General features: G+C 55.4%; 11 protein-coding genes across 11 annotated transcripts in view; 6 read left to right on the forward strand and 5 right to left on the reverse strand.

Moving 5' to 3' along the window:
* Positions 1–370: 370 nt before the first annotated feature.
* On the reverse strand, positions 371–1,570 carry ASPACDRAFT_79083 (GNAT family N-acetyltransferase). The gene has a single exon (XM_020205316.1). The coding sequence runs from the start codon at positions 1,138–1,140 to the stop codon at positions 673–675; it is 468 nt and encodes a 155-aa protein (XP_020055489.1). The 5' UTR covers positions 1,141–1,570; the 3' UTR covers positions 371–672.
* A 381-nt stretch (positions 1,571–1,951) lies between these two features.
* On the reverse strand, positions 1,952–3,382 carry ASPACDRAFT_29965 (uncharacterized protein; the record flags this gene model as incomplete). The annotated part of the gene is made up of 4 exons (XM_020199688.1): positions 1,952–2,461; positions 2,517–2,846; positions 2,894–2,913; positions 2,971–3,382. The coding sequence occupies 4 exons, from the start codon at positions 3,380–3,382 to the stop codon at positions 1,952–1,954; spliced, it is 1,272 nt and encodes a 423-aa protein (XP_020055490.1).
* A 198-nt stretch (positions 3,383–3,580) lies between these two features.
* On the forward strand, positions 3,581–4,126 carry ASPACDRAFT_43812 (uncharacterized protein; the record flags this gene model as incomplete). The annotated part of the gene is made up of 1 exon (XM_020201322.1): positions 3,581–4,126. The coding sequence occupies one exon, from the start codon at positions 3,581–3,583 to the stop codon at positions 4,124–4,126; it is 546 nt and encodes a 181-aa protein (XP_020055491.1).
* Positions 4,127–4,582: 456 nt separating this feature from the next.
* On the reverse strand, positions 4,583–6,077 carry ASPACDRAFT_1888771 (uncharacterized protein). The gene is made up of 2 exons (XM_020198496.1): positions 5,551–6,077; positions 4,583–5,440 (listed from the first exon to the last, which is right to left on the reverse strand). Exons 1-2 carry the CDS (start codon positions 5,912–5,914, stop codon positions 4,749–4,751), a joined length of 1,056 nt encoding a protein of 351 aa, XP_020055492.1. The 5' UTR covers positions 5,915–6,077; the 3' UTR covers positions 4,583–4,748.
* Positions 6,078–6,530: 453 nt separating this feature from the next.
* Positions 6,531–7,564, forward strand: ASPACDRAFT_60960 (SDR family oxidoreductase; the record flags this gene model as incomplete). The annotated part of the gene is made up of 3 exons (XM_020203614.1): positions 6,531–6,829; positions 6,939–7,064; positions 7,126–7,564. 3 exons carry the CDS (start codon positions 6,531–6,533, stop codon positions 7,562–7,564), a joined length of 864 nt encoding a protein of 287 aa, XP_020055493.1.
* Positions 7,565–7,664: 100 nt separating this feature from the next.
* Positions 7,665–8,489, reverse strand: ASPACDRAFT_43815 (uncharacterized protein; the record flags this gene model as incomplete). Its single annotated transcript, XM_020201323.1, has 2 exons — positions 7,665–8,182; positions 8,252–8,489. The coding sequence occupies 2 exons, from the start codon at positions 8,487–8,489 to the stop codon at positions 7,665–7,667; spliced, it is 756 nt and encodes a 251-aa protein (XP_020055494.1).
* Positions 8,490–9,811: 1,322 nt separating this feature from the next.
* ASPACDRAFT_43816 (uncharacterized protein) lies at positions 9,812–11,146 on the forward strand (the record flags this gene model as incomplete). The annotated part of the gene is made up of 1 exon (XM_020201324.1): positions 9,812–11,146. One exon carries the CDS (start codon positions 9,812–9,814, stop codon positions 11,144–11,146), a length of 1,335 nt encoding a protein of 444 aa, XP_020055495.1.
* Positions 11,147–12,242: 1,096 nt separating this feature from the next.
* Positions 12,243–13,501, forward strand: ASPACDRAFT_120295 (uncharacterized protein; the record flags this gene model as incomplete). Its single annotated transcript, XM_020196336.1, has 2 exons — positions 12,243–12,521; positions 12,578–13,501. The coding sequence occupies 2 exons, from the start codon at positions 12,243–12,245 to the stop codon at positions 13,499–13,501; spliced, it is 1,203 nt and encodes a 400-aa protein (XP_020055496.1).
* Positions 13,502–13,889: 388 nt separating this feature from the next.
* On the reverse strand, positions 13,890–14,570 carry ASPACDRAFT_60963 (cysteine hydrolase; the record flags this gene model as incomplete). Its single annotated transcript, XM_020203615.1, has 2 exons — positions 13,890–14,102; positions 14,157–14,570. The coding sequence occupies 2 exons, from the start codon at positions 14,568–14,570 to the stop codon at positions 13,890–13,892; spliced, it is 627 nt and encodes a 208-aa protein (XP_020055497.1).
* A 407-nt stretch (positions 14,571–14,977) lies between these two features.
* Positions 14,978–16,754, forward strand: ASPACDRAFT_52614 (putative MFS multidrug transporter; the record flags this gene model as incomplete). Its single annotated transcript, XM_020202638.1, has 3 exons — positions 14,978–15,033; positions 15,190–15,248; positions 15,319–16,754. 3 exons carry the CDS (start codon positions 14,978–14,980, stop codon positions 16,752–16,754), a joined length of 1,551 nt encoding a protein of 516 aa, XP_020055498.1.
* Positions 16,755–17,456: 702 nt separating this feature from the next.
* Positions 17,457–18,608, forward strand: part of ASPACDRAFT_29849 (uncharacterized protein) — a gene marked incomplete at both ends in the record, with an annotated part of 2,629 nt that continues 1,477 nt past the window's right edge. Inside the window, 2 exons of the mRNA XM_020199668.1 lie at positions 17,457–17,953; positions 18,079–18,595. Coding sequence (XP_020055499.1) covers positions 17,457–17,953; positions 18,079–18,595 — 1,014 coding nt within the window. The remainder of the gene's footprint in view (positions 17,954–18,078; positions 18,596–18,608) is intronic.

The raw sequence follows: 18,608 nt of genomic DNA on the forward strand, positions 1-18,608 counted from the left end.
ATAACGCGTATAACGGATGCTTCCTGGTGTTGTGGTCAAGCGGAAGGTCTTGGGAAACTGTGGCTGTCCAGTTGGTGTGGCGGGTGTCCGGATTCGGCATCGGTGGTGATGTGAAGTGAACAAAACCGGCTTTTCCCGACCGAGTAATGCGCAACACCCATTTTCCTTGACTCGATATGCATTCTAGTTACTGGCAGCACTTACCAGTAACATCACCGAGGTTCCACTGCCAGATATTCATCAACGATTACGCGACATCAACACAGAGGATGTGACGTTGCAAAGCAAGGAGAAAAACCTTGACAATCATCCTCTGGTTCACTTTGAGTTTCTATAAGGCAGCGGTGGACCCCTGATTTCCCTTCCCAACATGTCAATGACGTTAGCCTAACATTCTCGCAAACGTCAAACGACTAGAAAGAAAACTTAGATTTCTGTACAATATATCATATCACCGCCGCCAGAATCCGTTCTTGCATTGAAGTGGGACTGTCTGACGAAGACTCTTCACCTCATGTTTACGTTTACCAACCTCTTAGTGCCCTATTGCCCACCGACTCAATAAAAGACAACACTAACTTCCCCCGGATTCCGGAATCTTCGAGTCCAGAATGAGCGATCAGACAACACCAGCCAAGCCAATCGACCACCCATCCAGGCTGCATTCACTACCTAGCAGGGTCCGAGATCCTCTTCGACCTGCGCATCCTCAGTCAACGTACTCGTATCATCCGCACGCTCGACCCCGACATCCTGCCAGGTCCCCTCCGTCACCGCCCACGGCCCAGCCGGCACCCGCTCATCCCAGACTCCCCTGGGCGGCCTCCAAAGCAATAACATCCCCACCGACCGATACTCAAACATCAGCCTCTCCCACTCCGCACTGGGATTCTTCCGGTGACAATCCACCGCCAACGCCATCAGCCTCCGATAGCCACACTCCTCGTACAGCCATCTTCCCATCGCCCCAGACTCAATGAAACACTCATGCCCCCACGCGTCAATCCGCTCATGGCCCCACTGCATCAGCATCCGTCCAACCCCCTGACGACGGTAGTCCGGGTGCACGCCCATTCGATTGACCCCTATGCATATACCCAAGTAGCCAGTCAGCAAACACCCCCATTTACCCAGCCCCATCCCGCACCTCCTGCTAGTACAGTTCAACCAGAAACCAGAAAGGAATCACGAACCCGCATGCGCCCGTCGAAACCAAGCCCGCCGCGGCAACAGACACTGCGTCAATACGTGGGAAGCGAACGTGGGAAGCGAACTCTGCAACCTCCGATCCCTCGGGGTACCAGGTGCACGGGACGCGGACCGGGCCCTCGGGGAACGGGTTGGTGTGGTGGAAGGTCCATTCGCAGCGCCGGCGACGCGGCCGGTGGCCGGGTCGAAGGCATAGATGTAGTGCGAGGCTGGGTTGCGTTTGTGGGCTGCCCAGTGGAGGTCGGTGTCGCGGGCGATGTCGTGGGCGCGGTCGGCGGCGGCTGGGCCAGTAATGGCGTGGCAGAGGGTGAAGATTGGTCTGTATTCGATGGTGTTTATCAGAACGGGGGATCAAGCAGGTAATGTATGTGTTATGAGTGAGGCTGAGGAGGCGAGGATGGGTAGGTGGTAAATGCTTTTGCTCGGAGAACAGGAAGGGGGGCTCACTCGTAGGGATGGAAGTTTGCAGTCCAGAGAACGTCATTTAAACGCGCGAACTCGGCTTTGGTGCGGACTTCGAGAATTTCAAAGGGAAGAGACGGGGGGTGTGCTGTCGACTCTATCATCTTGGTGGCAAATATCTTGAAAGAGATGTCGTGGTATCGGGAAAGAGGTAGAGCCGGAGGATAGAGGTGTACGGTAAGAGGTGTTCTAGTATTTATGGCCGAGGATTTACGTCTTCATTCACCATGACACAGGAAAAGTGTACTGCAGTTGCCAGCCCCGAGCAAGAGTCTTGGTTTCACAAACCCCTTTCGCCCCTTCTTTCTTCCACGGATGCCGCCGTAACTTCAACCTCGGCCAAGGGTCCCATATAATGCTTCCTCCCCCATCCCAGATAATACCCCACCGCCAGGATCAACACCCCGCCAAAGATCGCTACGCTGTAGTTCATGTGGGATGGAGTCGGATGGCTACTCGCGGGCCAGAATCCAAAGACGACTATGATGCCCGAGAAGACCAGCGCGAAGATGTTGTTCACTATGCCTAGCCACCCTCTCACCCGGAAAGGACCCCAGACGAAGCCTTTATTATCCCCCCCACCCTGCTGCGGCTCGGAGATGTGTCCTTTGACTCGGCGATACAGGAGCAGGGATAGGGGGATGACGTAGGAGAAGAAGAACGCCTCCATGAGCAGGGAGAGGACGATGTTCAGCACTACCGACGAGCCGATGTTGATGAGGCCGATGAGGCCGGCTGCCATGACGATGACGCAAATGCTGTGGAAAGGCACTGAGGTTCGCTTGTCGAGCTGTACAAGCCTGATTAATTGTAAATGACAGACAAGTAAGCAGACTGCAGCGTACCTGAAGAATCCACCGCCAGCCTGGAAGGGCCTGTTCTCTCGAGAAGGCCCACAGCATGCGGCTCCCCGAAGAAATCCCACCGAGTCCGCAGCAGGCCTGCATGATCGCGATCATGCTCGAGAACACAATGGCAGCCCCCGTGCTCTGGGTGGCACTTTCGAGGATCTGCATGAAGGAATACGGAGCGTCCGATTTGAGAACGGCGGACAGATCGCCCGCCGTGAACAGGAAGGCGATCAGCATCGCGAAGCCAAGGACTCCGTTAATGGCGATGGCGAACAGCATCGAGTGCGGAACTACCATGGTACTACTCGCAACCTCCTCGGCCATCTGGCAGTTTCAGTAGTGAATCAAACCGGTCGGGTGTAATTACTCACATGAACCACGCCATCTGTGCCTGCCTGACGTCAGCTCTCATAGTCATTACCCTGAAGGGACAGACCGCCGGACACACCTAAAAAAGCACCAACGATTCCCTTCAAGCCCACGAACGTGGCCAATGTGATGTCACGCCAGCCGCCGACATTGAACGACTGAACAAATACTGACCTGGCGTCAGCCTTGGGACCTAGATAGACGATGGGTATGAGAACCGCGAAAAAGCCAAGCACGTGGACGATGCCTATGAACACCTCTAGCACGGGCAGAATCATCCCTAGCCAGGTGTTCAGGATCGCGCAGATCAGCAGAATCCCCCACATAATCAAAGTTACATGCCAGCCTTGAGGTTCGTAGTCTGGACGTTTCATGGCGACTGCATTTTGTAGAATGCTCCCGGTTACATACACCGCCCCTGTTGGAACAGCTGTCCAAGCGATAATGCAGATTGAGCCTTCGCCTTGAGTTAGTATAGAGAGCGATGCCATGTTGAAAAGGTGCATTGACATACCCTCCAACACGATCGACGCACAACCAGCAACCACACCACAACCTCCCCTCCACGCACAACAGCCGACACAAACAACCTCATCCTCCTCCGCCCCCTAAACCTCCTCACCCACTCCCCAGCCCTCCTCCTCGCAACCCTCCACCTCAGCCTCATCTACGGCCTCAGCTACCTGATCATGACTGCCATCGCTCCCGTCTTCCAAGACACCTACTCCTTCTCCGAGGGCGCCTCCGGCCTCGCCTTTTTAGGACTCTGTCTGGGCTTCGCCCTCGGCGCCCTGCTCTGCAGCCTCCTCCTGGACCGCTACATCACCCACCGACGCAACAGCCCCAGCCCCAGCCCGCATGCCTCACAGCTGTCAACATCAACCCCAGAGCAACGCCTCCCGCCGCTCTTCCTGGCTTGTCTCCTCACCTCCACCGGACTGTTGCTGTTTGGCTGGTCTGTTCACTGCAGAATCCACTTCCTGGTCCCGATCGTGGGGACGGCGATGGTCGGGCTCGGGTTGGCGGCGACGTCGATCACGGTGCAGACGTACGTGGTGGATTCGTTTGGGGGGTGTGCAGTCAGTGCGATCAGTGCGTTGATGGTGGTGAGGAATGTCACGGCGGCGGTGTTGCCGTTGGCGGGGCCGCCGCTGATTCGGGCGGTGGGGTACGGGTGGGGTGGGACGGTGTTGGCGGGTGTGGGGTTGCTGGTGGTGCCGGTGCCGGGGTGTTGATTCGGTTTGGGGGGCGGTGGAGGGTGGGTGGAAGGGGGGGTGGTGGGGATGGGGATGTGGATGGGGATGGGAATGGGAATGGGGTGGGTGGTGGTGGTGGTGGTGGTGGTGGTGGATGAGGTGTGGGAGAGCTTGGGGGTGTGTTCAGGGAGGGTGGGGATCTTTAACAAGGTCTGTCTAGAGCAGGGGTCTTGTCTTGTTTCTTCTTTAGTGATTTAGTAGCTTGATGAACCAAGGACTATTGTAGCTGCGCACCTTCAAGTAAGCGGGGCTATAGAATCAGTGTTCCATATCTTTGTGGTCTGTATTGTTTTTAAGTTGGTTGATTGCCCACAGTTTGCTTGAAATAACTGTTTATTGCTGCTACCTTCTGCATGTGGCAACATCGATTCGCTCTGAGGAAAGCTAAAACCACCATAGGCTCTTCTTGTAGCATGCATGAAGTTTATATAGTATCTCACAAAATTTAGTCTTATTCTTATCAGTCATCCACTCGCATGCCTTTGCACTTATCATTATAACCTATTCACACATATACTGAGCCGACTTAGTAAAATGCCATCCTAGAATAAACGATAAAACATCCCCATCTTCTACAAACCTTCCCCCCCTTAATGAACCATCAAACCTCAACCTTCACCGTTCCCGTAACCCGAACAAACACACTCTCCAACACCCTCCACACCACCTCCTTCATCCCATCCCTCCTCAACCCCTCCAGCACCTTCCCCACCCTCTCCCCCGCCACCTCCCCATTCCAATTCACAGAATACACCCCCGACCCAACCACCCCATCCGTCCCCCTCGCAACCTCCACCCCCCCAACCATCACCCCACCCTCCCCATTCTGTCCGTTGAATTCACCCTCCCGCGCCCGAAACCGCCCACTCGTCGCCAAGAAAACATGGCGCTCCCCACTCTCCACAGCAGGGATATACACCCACCTTCCAATCACCGACAACACCGCCCACACCACCCACCCGTACCAGCTATCCGCCTCCCGGAAGAGGCCCGACCGCACCGTCCCGGGGTACTCATTGACGAACGCGACGGTGGGCGCCCGGTCGGCCAGACCCTCCATCGCCAGCGTCGTCATCGAGGTGATCTGCGCCCGGAAGGCGCGCATCGAGAGGCTGCGGCCGTCCGGGTCGGCGGCGTCGAGGATCGGGCCCTCGTGCCCGCCGGAGAGGACGGAGATCACCCGCCGGAGGTGGCCCGGGGGTGTGGATTGGAGGAGTGGGAGGAGGTTGAGGGTGAAGCGGAGGCGGGCGTAGTAGAGGAGGGATGTCAGGGTGCGGAGGTTCTCTGGGGTTTCTTTGCGGTGGGGGTTGGTTAGTATTTTGATCGTGGGGTGGATTCACCACCTATGATTATTTCTTCTCTCTCTTTCTGCTACGCTACTTGGGGTCGGGCGAGTGACGCACCAGCTTTCCCGGCTGTCGTGCCGGGGCTCAGAAACAGAAGATTCAGGTAGGGTTCGTCGCGCAGCAGCCTGAGACTGAGCTCGTCGACCACGGAGAGCAGGCTGACGTCGGCCTGCACAAACACAAACCTCCCGGTTGAGTTGAGGGATTCGCATTCCTGGGCGATGCGGTGGCCGGCGGCGGCGTTGCGGCCGACGAGATACACCCGCGGCCTCAGGGTCCGCGTGTGCTGGGCGAACTGTTTGACGGTCGCCTCGCCGATGCCGCTGGTTGCGCCGACGAAGAGGGCGATCGGGTGAGAGGGGATGGACGGGTGGGTGGGGATCCTGCGGTTGGAGGCTTGGATTGTGGGGAGGGGGATCATTGTGGGTGCGTGTCTTTCTCTGGGGGTTCGGGGTTAAGGGAGGTGGATTCCGGCGTGTCATCAATGTATGATGGATCTGTCTCCGATATTCCCTTATGTATTGCGGGGAAAGAATTGCTTAATAACCTGGGTTGTAGGCAGCGAATGAAGTAAGTTACTGGTGGCTGGATTTGTAAGCCCTGCAGGGGTCTCGTGGTTAACTAAGCTGAGCTGCCTGCTAACTAAGCACCTGGAGGTAATTGTAAGCAGGCTTGGTGTTTCACAGGCTCGATTCATGTTTATATGGGGCTTTCATACAAACAGTAAAAGCTATGCAATCGTCTTATGTGCTCGTCTTGTCGACTACTGGGTCAGTGCATACATAACACTAGTGTGTTTCTTTGTGGCCACTTGTGATGGTTGGTGGCCAGATCTTAATCAGTGCCACCACTGAGGACTTTAACTCAAACCATGGATCTTAATCATGAACCGCTGGACCAAGCTGATCGGGCTGGATCTATCAAGGAGATAAGCTCTTAAGTCCGTGGCGCAGTACAAATAAAACATACAGTAAATCCCACTCGGATTGGTGTGCTGCCATTCGAGGGCATAGTCAGAGAACCTGTCAGAACACAACATGTCAGAAAGGCATAACGTTAATACCTGGTTGATCACAGGCGCCTCGTCCGGCATCGGCCGATCCCTCGCCTTGGAAGCGTTGAAAGCCGGGTTCAAGGTCATCGGCACAACCCGCAACATCACCCAAGCCGAAACTAATTGTCCTGAATTCGCATCTCGAGGAGGGACCTGGTTGGAATTAGACCCTGCGCTGCCCGATGCCTACCACCAGGTTGTCAAAGTCTCTCAAGAGGAGAACATCAATGTGCTAGTCAACAACGCAGGATACGCCTTCATTAGCAGTGTGGAAGATGCCAGGTAGTTGACCTTGTCCCTATGACCAGACAATGCATTTAAGATAGATTCATTGTGGATTTTTGGCGGCTCTGATTCTCGAACAGTGATTGCTAACGATCCTGGTATGCAGCGAGGAGGAAGTCCGTGCCCAGATGGAAGTTAACTTCTACGGGCCCCTTCGTACCGTTCAAGCCTGTCTGCCTGCGATGCGCGCGCGAGGGTCCGGCCAGATCATCCTCATCAGCAGCGGTGCTGGGTCAGTCTCCACCGCCAAGCTTTCAGAATGGACAGTAGGGACGCAAGCTAAAATAGAATAGGTTCATCGCTCGTCCTGCACGGGGCATCTACTCCGCCAGTAAATTCGCGGTCGAAGCTGTACACGAGTCTCTGACTCAGGAGGTCAGATCCTTTGGGATCAAGGTTCTGATTGTAGAGCCAGGTGCATTCCGAACGCCTTTTGCGAGTCGGATCGTCACGCCTGCGCGACTCAGTGAGGGGTTCAGTCAAGGTTATAGGGGAACCGTGGTGGAGCAGATGATCAACGGTAGTCAGGCCATGAAGTCTCTTCCGGACTATGTCAAGGGTGACCCGGCTAGAGCTGCACGGGCTATCATCCAAGCTGTCACCAGTGACCATAATTATCTTCGTCTACCCCTGGGAACAGATTGCGTCGCGGCGTTGGAGTCGAAAATTGGAAACCTACAGCATGATCTGGAGGCGACGAGGGCTAATGCTGTAAGCACGGATGTTGATTGATTGGTATCGAATCCATAATGGAGCAGGTATGATAATAAAAACATAACGCCTATTCGACAGCCTGCATGCCTTGGAAATGCAAAACAAAAGCAAAACGAAACTATACCGACTTGGGCTGCTGCGCATCCAGCTCAACATGTGGCCCCTCCCGCGCAAGCTCATAAATCGGCCGCGCCTGCATTTCCGTCGGCTGCGGCGTCCACCCCTCATTGTGAAGCCCATTATACCCGTGCACGCCATCCGGCGAAACTGACCTCCGCCTCCGCAAGCACAGAAACGCAACAACCGCGGCGACGGCAATCACCCCCGCCGCCGTCCCCACCCCAATCCCAGCGGCCGCCCCGGCCCCAAGGCCCGATGAGCTTCCCGTATGCGATTGCGCCGATGCTTCTGCTGTACTGGTGGCCGATGTGACGGTGGAGGTGGCCGTTGCGACCGCGTAGGTGGGCGTGCCGGAGGCTGTGGACGGAAGGTACTGGATGGTCGCGAGCTTCGTCGGCGCAGGGCCGGCCCACATCTCGTCCGACGGGTTGGAGCAGTTCACCGTCCCAGAAGAGTTCTCGCAGCATGCCCAGAGGCCTGCTTCTGTGTAGGTGATGCGCGCATTGTTGCGGCCGCCTGCAAGGAGTCAGCCGGGATTTAGTGAGCGCCCCAATCAATCAGTCGGTCTGGGTTATGGTGTCCCACCGCATCGCGTCCCGCAGGCCGGATCCATGAGGGTCTCATCCGTGCAGTCGGCTGCATAATAGTAATCCTTGTTGTCGGCTAGGTGGGTGTTGACGCAGATGGAGTTGCTGAGACAGTAGTCGCCGTTGACGCAGCAGGTTACATGGGGGTGGGTGGAGTTGGTGACGCCGCAGGCGAGGTCGGCTTGGATGTTCTGGATGATGCCGTTGTGCATGCCATGGCAGACGGTAGAAGACATTAAGGCGTCGGGTGTGTTGTTGAAAATGCAACTCGTAGGGGATGGGACGGAAAGATTTTGTCAACCGTCATGATGCGGTCGTTGGTGGAGAGTGAGAGTGAGCATCTAATTCGAGCTTGGGCGGCTAAAATGGGGCGGTGCTGGTCGATAGGTTTATCAAAAGGCATCAGCACGTTAGTCCAGCTGAGAGGAGTTAGTTTATGCATGGATCGAGGCCGGATTAGTCTGCAATAGCGAGTGGTGGGGTGACTAGACTATCACCGGCGCTAGAACGGAGTTGATACGGCGCGATATTGTTGGTCGGCAGTGCTGATAGCGACAGACCATGCCTGTCTAGTGTACTTTAGGTTGAGAGCCGACGTAGCCATTGTAACCAAAGTAAGTAATAAACAACTTCTTGGATAGGTTAGCTTCAGGGAAAAAAACTTCGCGATATGCGTATCACATGACTTGAGGCTGATCTCAACCAATGGTTGAGCAGAGCAGGGCAGAGCTAAGTTGACTTAGCGCCTTCCCAAGCTCTGGCAGTTCAGCGCTTACACAGTAGAGCAGCAGCTTCCAGTTCATAATTACTTGGAACACCACACCATCTTCACTATCAATTTTATTCCATGTCTCAGTAATCATAACATCACATGTCATTGACAACTTTTACTTTCCTTCATTTATTCATCATTCTATTCTTTCATTCTTACCGACACCACGGAATTTATTATTGGCATCGATTTGTTTTTCCTCCCCTGCGTATTAGACCTAAAATATATCATGACCATATGTATTCTGCCATGAATGAATCAATGACAAGAGGTAGATCTTTGCCATGAAACACACAATACCAGAACCCTGCTGCCAGGCTTTGCTACCATATAACATTTTGCGCGCTGTGCTATGCTTGTGATGTTGTTTCTCGTCAATTCGGTGTCAACAATGATCACCTCTTCCCGTCCCAGGATGTCGACATCCAGCAACCTGCAGAAGCATCAATCTTCTTCACGCCCAAAACCTGCATAAGGTCTGCCTCGGCCAAATTCTCGTCCTTCGACACCTCGCTTAGCACCCTCGCTTAGCAACCGAACGACTAAAGTCCCCAGATACAATGCTGCAACTGCTTGAATAACTTAAACCGACGAGGCCTTAATCTATTCCTCGCAAATTGTGTCGCCAGAGCAAAGGATGTCGCAATTATCTCGCACGATGGGTAAAACAACCACAGTATCGCCTTCTCAGCACATATAAGTAGATGTGAACATGACCCGCTGCACAAAGCATACACTGCTCTGAGGACAACCCGCCCTTATTTCGATTCTTGAGCTTCATCCAATATGGAGGCCTTTTCGTTCTCCAGAACACTTGGCTCCGCGGTTGCCATCATAGCCAGCTTAGGACCGCTGGCCGCTGCGTTGAGCGTTTCAGGAAATCCTTTGGCTACTTCGGATCAGCGAGATCTCGATGGGCTGGCAATCGAGATTTACCAGGGCAACAGCTTCCCTGTTCTGAAAGCAGAAGCAAAAGCGGCCTACAAGACGGCTCACGGGTCGCCTATTAGCGACGAAGCCTCCTCGAGCCTCGACGCGGCAATTGAAGAACTCATATTCAGCTCTGTCCAGAAGGCCGTGAACAACGACCCATACTATCCAAAAGTCTATTGGGTCGATGCTGGTCCGCGGGACTGGTTCGATCTTGAGGTACCTGGGGGCCGCTACTCCTACGACAACCCAGACTGCATCTATCGCACTATTCCAATCAGCTCCGACGTGGACTATATTGTGACCGGCTATCGCCACACACCAGGCCCGACCGACGTCAGCTTCTCCCTAATTAGCGACCCCAACTCCCAGAATACTGTCGCCTACCTTGCCGGCAGTGATCTGGTTATCGATAGCGATGGTTCGTATAGTATCACGATCAACAGTTCTGCCGCGGACGGCCAGTCGAACCATATCCAGTCAACCAGTTCAGCCGTGCAACTCTTGATTCGAAACAACCTTGGAGACTGGCTGTCCGAGACACCGGACAACATCACCGTGGAGGCAGTCAGTGATGTGACAGGTCACGACGCCATCACCAACGCCCAGATCCTCGTGGATGCCAAATGGAACCTGCAGGAATCCATCGTCGACTACGGAGTGGGGGCACTGGGGCTCAAGACATCAATCTATGCGGTGAACACGCTCTCCACGCCGAGCCAGTCCAGCACCCTCGGCACCCTGACGACCCAGGCGAGCTCATTCGGGCACTTCAACCTCACCGACGACGAGGCGCTCGTCGCCACCCTCACGCCCGGCGCGGCAGACTACTTCGTCTTCCCCGTGACAGATCCCTGGCTGGTGACCACTGACCCCGCCAGTCAGGTCAGTCTGAACAGCAAGCAGTCCGTCGCTAATAACAATGGCACCTACACGTTTGTCGTGTCTGTCGCGGATCCCGGGATCTACAACTGGATCAACACCACCGGTCTACATGAAGGAACGATCATGGTGCGCTGGCAGGGGCTGAGCTCGTCGTCGAGCGACTCTGTTGCTATTCAGGTTCAGACCGTCGCGCTTTCGGACCTGCCCTCCGTCCTTCCCAGCGAAACCCGTTATGTGACTGCACAGGAGCGCGCGGTGCAGCTGGCGGATCGAGTTGCCGGGTATGCTTTGCGGTTGGAATATTGATGAACCTGAAAGTGATTATACTGATAGTGACACTTGATCATCTGATTTCGGAGTCAAGGAAGCTGGACTCAAGCGGCTCAGGCAGGGACATTAAGGGATGGTTTAGGATAGTGGGTATTATGTTCGGGTCGGTATACTGTGACATAATATGGTATCCAACGTGAAGTATGGACATGTGTTAAATTCTTCTATGAAGGAATGATTCAAAACTGGCACATCAGCTTCCTGGGTTGTATTCAGTAGCTCCTGACTGTATAGAAAGTGTAGCCTAGACGAAAGTACCGAACTCATGGCCACCGACAAGATACAGATTGGCCCCCATCCAGGCAAACAAATCAACCATGTTCAAAAAATATAGTATTGTACCTAGTGCGGGAAAGGTTACCAAGTACTGTACATTGTGGTGGTTGTTTACACCTGGCTTTGACTCTCTGAATTAGGCTAGTCGAAATGTGGTCCAGTTAGTTAAGTTAGTTGCTGACACTCCCGAGTCAGTTCAGGCACCCATCATTAAGCGTCCATATAAAACCCTCAACCACGGTGAATCATCTGTCCCCAAGTTTAGTCACTTTACTTAACTCCGAAAACTTCGAATCCCCTCTCGAGAGTTTAGCTTTTATCCTGTCGCGCACACAATGATGGAACGAATCTGTTCAGTATCAGACCCCAACCTTGAATCCCTCGACGAGAACTCCTTTGATCCTGAGATAGACTCCCTAGACCTCACACCACTCGAAAGACCCACAAAGATCGCCATCATCGGTACGTCTCAGTATCGCTGTCAGCAGCTCTCGGGTTCAGTCGACTAACGGAATATTCAGGAGGCGGCATCGCCGGCATATCCATAGCATACGAGCTGCGCAACCGGGAATCAGCCACATGGTGCCCTGAAGTGACTCTTTTTGAGCGCGACGACCGTCTGGGCGGTCGGATCCACAGCGTCTTCAAATACGACGAGGGTCGCGGTGTGGTCGAAGCGGGTGCTGCGTCTTTCTGGTGGGATGACTTCCGTCTTCGGCATCTCTTTCAGGAAGCAGGGGTCAAACTCGTGGATCTTCACGGTCGGAAGATCCGAGATGAGCCGCAAAGCCGCAGCATGGGGATCCTCGATGGACGAGCTATCGTCGGAACCAAGTTGTCTGGTCCAGAGACGTGGACGCATTTCGCGAAACAGGTGTGGCGGAATCGCTGGTTAGGCTGGTTCTGGCTGCACCTATGCATTCAGTTTGTGTCGATTGCGCGGGAGAGTAGGTACTGGGGAGACTGGCGGCAGATATTCAGCCACGCAGCGGATGAAGCTGCGGCGGCCGTCAATCCACACGAGGATGAGGTTACCAAATTTGCAGCCAAGTACGGCCTTTCTTCCAGACCCCAGGTGTCAGCGGAAGGGGGAACGAGCGCGCGTTGCGCCGACTCGCGCTGTTGTCGCAGGCGACCGTACATCTTCAGTCCACCGTCACCGATATCAACGTTCTCGACGAGCAGGATTTCGATATCTCTTGGACAAAGGCCACCAATAAGGGCACCGAAGAGAGGCATACCGCGCACTTCGATGCGGTGATCATCGCTGCCCCCTTCTCCCAGACCGGAATCGCCATCAGCCCACCGCACCTCCAACCAGCGGAGTCCGCCTCTGTCGAGTACACCTCGCTCCACGTCACGCACTTCATCTCTCGCTACCATATCGACCCCGCCGTCTTCAATCTCAGCGCAACAGACCCCATCCCCGACGAAATCTGGAACCTCAACCCCGATTTCAACGCACAGCCCGCCCAAGCCGAAGACCAACAGCCCCTGGCAGGACCGCCCCCCTTCCTCACCCTCACCCGTGCCCCCTCCTTTTGGATAGCCGGCTGCCGCGGCGACACCGAGAACCTCTATCGCATCACCTCCACCCAGCCCTTCACCGACGCCGACATCGCCAGACTCTGCCTCCCTGCCTTCCCGGAAAAGGTCACCTTTCCGCATCAGAGCCGCTACATCCCGTCGTTTGACGCCCACGCGGAGCTGAATCAACCGAATCCGCACTTCCGGGGCGTCCGCGTCTTCGATGGCGGCCGCGTGCACGACGAGGGGTGGTATCTTCGGCATCGGGGGTGCACGCCGGCGCCACGGGTCAGGTGGGTGCATCGGCAGGTGTGGGAGAATGGGGTGCCCGTGGTGCGGAGGGGGCAGAAGGTGGGTAGTGGCGACTGGGTGGAGGTGAGGGCTCGCGAGAGGGGGGCGATGCGGTTGATTGCGGGGCTGTTTAATGTGTCCGAGTTCGAGGCGAGCAAGGGGGCGAGTTTGGCGGGGAGTGTGAGGGCAGGGAAGGAGGTGGTGGATTTGCTGTGTTGTCGGTGTGGTCGTTGTTGAGTGTTTGCATGATGATAAGCGGACTGTCGACGCAATATTGCAGACTTTGAGCTCTGGATTCAGTATGTACATGATGGTTTGCTTCTTCTCGAGTGTTGATGTAGGATCGTGATACAAATGTCGTTTCCTGACGCTTCGCTAATAGTCATTGACTGGCGGCTTGGAGCCTTTATACGCCAGAGCTGGTGAAATGTTCATGCCCCATTGGTTGTAGAAGTCTGCAGTGTTAGACCTTTCCCTGAATTGTAACGGACCCTTTTCTCGTAGTCAGTGACTATCGCAACGAAAGATCAATTAGTTGTAGCAGTGTTTCATACAATATCAACATCTCCTAGCAAATATACAGTTCTTAATCCCCGTACACAAATATCATACAACATGGCCTGTACTACGACCGCTCCAACGCCTGAAGCGCCTCGACCAGAGAGATAACCTTGAGCCCCATTTTCGGCAGCAGCATATCCAACGTAATACTCGAGAACGCAGCGGTCTGGTCCACCGGCAACTCTAACACATTGTCGCGGATCACGTAGACATCGTAGTCTAGGTCGAACAACCTATAGACCGTAGCCATCACCACGCCAGAGAGGCTTAGTCCAGACTGTTTAAGAATAGATTAGCAATGGGCCAATAAAGTCAACAGGAACCACCCTACAATTATGACAGTCTTAATGTTGCGCGCTTGCAAAATCTGCTCCAAAGAATTGCCCATGGTGGCACTCCACCGCGTTTTCTGTAGGATGATGTCTTGCTCGTCGAGCTTGAAGCATTCAGCGATCTGCACCTCTGGCGAGCCCGTCGCGAACTCGCCGTATGAGGCGATCAGGTTGGCGAAAGGCGTGTTGGGCTTGACCTCGGGCTGGCCGCGTTGAAAGGAGAGGGTGGAGAAGACGGTGAGCGGACGAGGGGACTTTTGGTGGATGGCATTGATCCACCTGTTGCAGCTCTCGATAAATGCATGTCCTTCTGGAGTATCTCTCACCGCGTCGATTAAAACCGTCATCCAGTCCAAGTTGAGGACCGCGAAGGTCTCGCCGAAGCTGAAGGGGCTGGTGGTGGAGGCGGTCATGATGGAGTGAGATGAATCAGATGAATCTGCGGAATCGACCAGCAGGGTATCGTCAGGCCAAGGCTTTTTTGTCACAAGGATAGAGGAAATTCTCGATCAGATTGTTCAGCGATTATATCTCTATGCAGTCAGTACGGTACAGTAGGTACTAACATCAGGGTCTCGGCGCCCCTTGGGTGGAAGGGCCGAGCGGAGTTCCGAGCTACTTTCTTCTTGATGTTTGATTGGTGGTTATAGGTGACTTTTTCCACTCGACCCTTTTTGGAGTGGAAATTCACGACGGAACTCCGAGGATGCTCGGAATACCGACGTCTGGGCTCTGTTCAATGCAGCTTCTTGCCACTTCGACGAATGCGTCATCTAAAGCATATAAAGCGACCAATCCAACTCTGTCTGCGACCTCCAGTATGCCTAGAAAGCCTTACGAGTCTCACATCAATTCTCAATCAGAGTCACAAACACAGTATACAATGTCACTGGACAATAAATCCCTAAGAACACAGCCAGCACAACTGCAGCAACCGGGGCAGCCGGCGCCAGCAGATGCAACCCTAAGCACTACCGCTTCGTCCACCACAGAGCAGGCACCTGCAGATGCCACACCTGAAGCACCATATAGCATTTTTGATAAGCGGCAGAAATGGTTGATCATTGTCTTGGTATCCACAGCCGCAACCTGTACGTACAAGTCAACACCCATGCAAAGCCAACCTGCACCGATCAGTCAGCAACTAACTCTCGATTCCAGTTTCCGGCTTCGCATCTAACATCTACTTCCCCGCACTGCCCACAATCGCCAGAGATCTCAATGTCTCCGTCGAACTGGTCAATTTGAGTGTGACCTCCTATCTCATCTTCCAAGGTCTAGCCCCCAGCCTCTGGGGCCCCATCTCCGATGTGCGAGGGCGACGCACCGCCTACATGGGCACCTTCGTGGTGTTCGTCGGGGCCTGCATCGGTCTCGCCTTGACGAAGAGTTACGCCCAGCTGATTGTCCTGCGGTGCCTCCAGAGCACGGGAAGCGCCAGTACGATCGCTATCGGCTCCGGGGTCATCGGCGACATAACGACACGAGCGGAGCGCGGCGGCTACATGGGGATCTTCCAAGCCGGCCTCTTGGTCCCCGTCGCCGTGGGCCCCATTATCGGCGGTGCCATTGCCGGCTCTCTGGGCTGGAAGGCGATCTTCTGGTTCCTCACCATCTATGGCGGCGTGTTCCTGTGCCTGTTGGTCATCCTTTTGCCAGAAACGCTACGCTCCATCGTCGCCAACGGCAGCCGCACCCCCTCCAACCCGCTGACCCGTTTCCCCCTGGAAGTGTACCAGCGCACCACCAAGATCCCCTGGCAGGACGACTCCCAAGACCCACAGACCCAGCCCGCCTCCCGCAAGAAAATCGACCTCCTCGGCCCGGTTCGCATGCTCCTCTCCAACCACGCTGCACCTATCATCCTCTTCCTCGCCATCTACTACGCCGTCTGGCAGATGAGCATCACCGCCATGTCATCCCTCTTTGAGGAGCACTACAACCTCACCGAGATCCAAATCGGGCTGACCTTCATCGCCAACGGCGTCGGCTCGATGATCGGCACCCTGGTCACCGGCAAGATCCTGGACGCAGATTACCGGCGGGTGAAGGCCGCGTACGAAGCCTCCTTCGACGCGGAACACGACAACGACTACTCCGACACCGCGAGCGCGACAGCCCTCGCCTCCGCGCGCGAGGCAGATTTCCCCCTGGAACGGGCGCGTCTGCGCCTGGTGCCCGTCTTCTCGGTCCTCCAATGCTGCTCCATCATCTTGTTCGGGTGGACGATCCAGTATCCGCACAAGGTGCACATCGCGGTACCGATTGTCTCGACGTTCATCACCGGGTGGACGGCGGTCTCGACCCAGTCACTCATCATGACTTACCTGGTGGATGTGTTCCCCGAGCGGAGTGCGGCTGCCAGCGCCAGTCTGAACCTCGCGCGGTGTCTGTTTGCGGCTGGGGGCACGAGCTTCATTATGCCGATGATTGACGGGGTGGGAGTGGGGGTCGCGTTCACGATCTGTGTGGCCGTGCAGCTGCTGGCGTTGGTCGGGCCCTTCATCCAGTGGAGGTTTGCGGCGGGGTGGCGGAAAAAAGAGAGGGAGGAGGCTGCGCGGAGGGCGGAGTCTAAGAGTCCATCGCCCTCGCCTTGAAATGGGGCGGTTTCAACTCGTGGATGATGAGACCTGGAGGTTCGCTTGTCATGCAAAGGCCGGCATTGGTGTTGCCGATCTTCCCTGCTCGACACGGATGCACTATACAATGATTGTGCGGCTATTGCAGATTCTTACAGATAGACCCAATACAGCAGTTCATTTTCTTGTATTTTGGTAAGGTTTATCCCAGTAAGATAGCTCGCCTTTGTTATTATAATTTGTAGATTGACGATAATGGGCGAGTCAGATTCCACAAGCCTTCAGCCAAGCCCACAGGATTCGGCAAATCCTCATCCGCCAAAAGTTTTACCCGCCGTCGACGGAAGAATCGGCCATCCCCTCTGTCAATATCCAAGAAACCAAGTCAGGGATGCAGAGACCGGCAATTGTGGCCCATTGACAGACTTCATTCCAGAGTACACCCGCACCATCCCGCGGCAATGAGCGTCATTGTTGGGGTTGTCACCCCGGATTCCCCACACTACTCAACGCTTCAGGGTCCACTCCATCAACTAACCTTTTTGTCCTTGCCTGGTGAGGACTAAACTCCGCAGACACAACCGGTAAACCGATCTTGGCTTGACAGCATCATTCCCGGCATTGCCATACCTAGGACTGAGAGCAGGAGTATAAAGCAACCACGGCAGTCTATACTTTCCTTCACTACACGCAGTATCTAGCAAGTGCATACCAGTCAAGATGAGGTCCCTCATCCCTCTAAGCCTGCTCGTGCCTGCAGCGACAGCCCTCTCGTTGAAGGTCAACACGACGATCGGCCAGGTATATGGCATGATCAACGGCTCAACACCGGGGGTGGCTCAGTTCCTGGGCGTGCCCTTTGCCGAACCGCCGCTCGGCGATCTCCGATTTGCACCACCGCAACCCAAAGCCCACGCCAACAGCACCATCGACGCCACCAAAATCTCCCCCAACTGCCCCCAGTACCCTCTCACCACCGTCACCGACCCGTCAGTCTACACCATCGACTCCCCGTGGCTGCAGCCCTACGGACCCTGGTCGGAAGACTGTCTCACCCTGAACATCTGGGCGCCGCTCCACCCACGCACCTCAGGCCCCCTGCCGGTCCTCATCTGGCTTTTCGGTGGCGGTTTCTACGAGGGAGGCCTGCTGACGAACGGATTCAACCCGAGTCCCTGGATCCAACGGACGCAAGAACACATCGTCGTTGCGGTCAAGTGAGTGATCCCCGCACGCCACCACAACTGCCCAGCCCTAACCGCCCTCTCCCCTTCGCGCACCCACACTACAAACCACCACCATAGCACAGCAACAACTAACACACCTACCTTCCCCCCCAAAGCTACCGCAACAACATCTTCGGCTTCCCCAACGCGGCCGGCCTGGCCGCCACAAACCAAAACACCAACCAAGGCCTGCTGGACCAACGCTTCGCCGTGGAATGGGTGCGCGACAACATCGCCTCCTTCGGCGGCGATAGCTCGCGCATGGTGCTGTGGGGTCAGAGCTCCGGCGCCGCTAGCGTGGACTACTTCAACTTCGCGTGGCCGGAGGATCCCATCGTGCACGGGCTGATCATGCACTCCGGGAGCGTGTTCGCGACGGGCGCCAGCAAGGACGTCACGCACAGCAACTTTACCTTCGTGGCGGAGCGGCTGGGCTGCGGGGGTGGGTTGGCCGCGAGCGAGGAGCTGGCGTGCATGCGGCACAATGTCAGTGCGGAGGCGCTGGTGGCCTTCTACGAGAACTACACCCTCGGGGCGGACACGCCGGCGCTCAAGTTTTCGACGATCGTGGATGGGGTGACCAAGTTTGGGAACTTTACTGAGCGCGCACTGGAGGGGAATTATTCCGGATTGGTAGGTCCCCCCC

Source organism: Aspergillus aculeatus, assembly GCF_001890905.1.
Source record: "Aspergillus aculeatus ATCC 16872 unplaced genomic scaffold ASPACscaffold_9, whole genome shotgun sequence".
Lineage (NCBI taxonomy): Eukaryota > Fungi > Ascomycota > Eurotiomycetes > Eurotiales > Aspergillaceae > Aspergillus > Aspergillus aculeatus.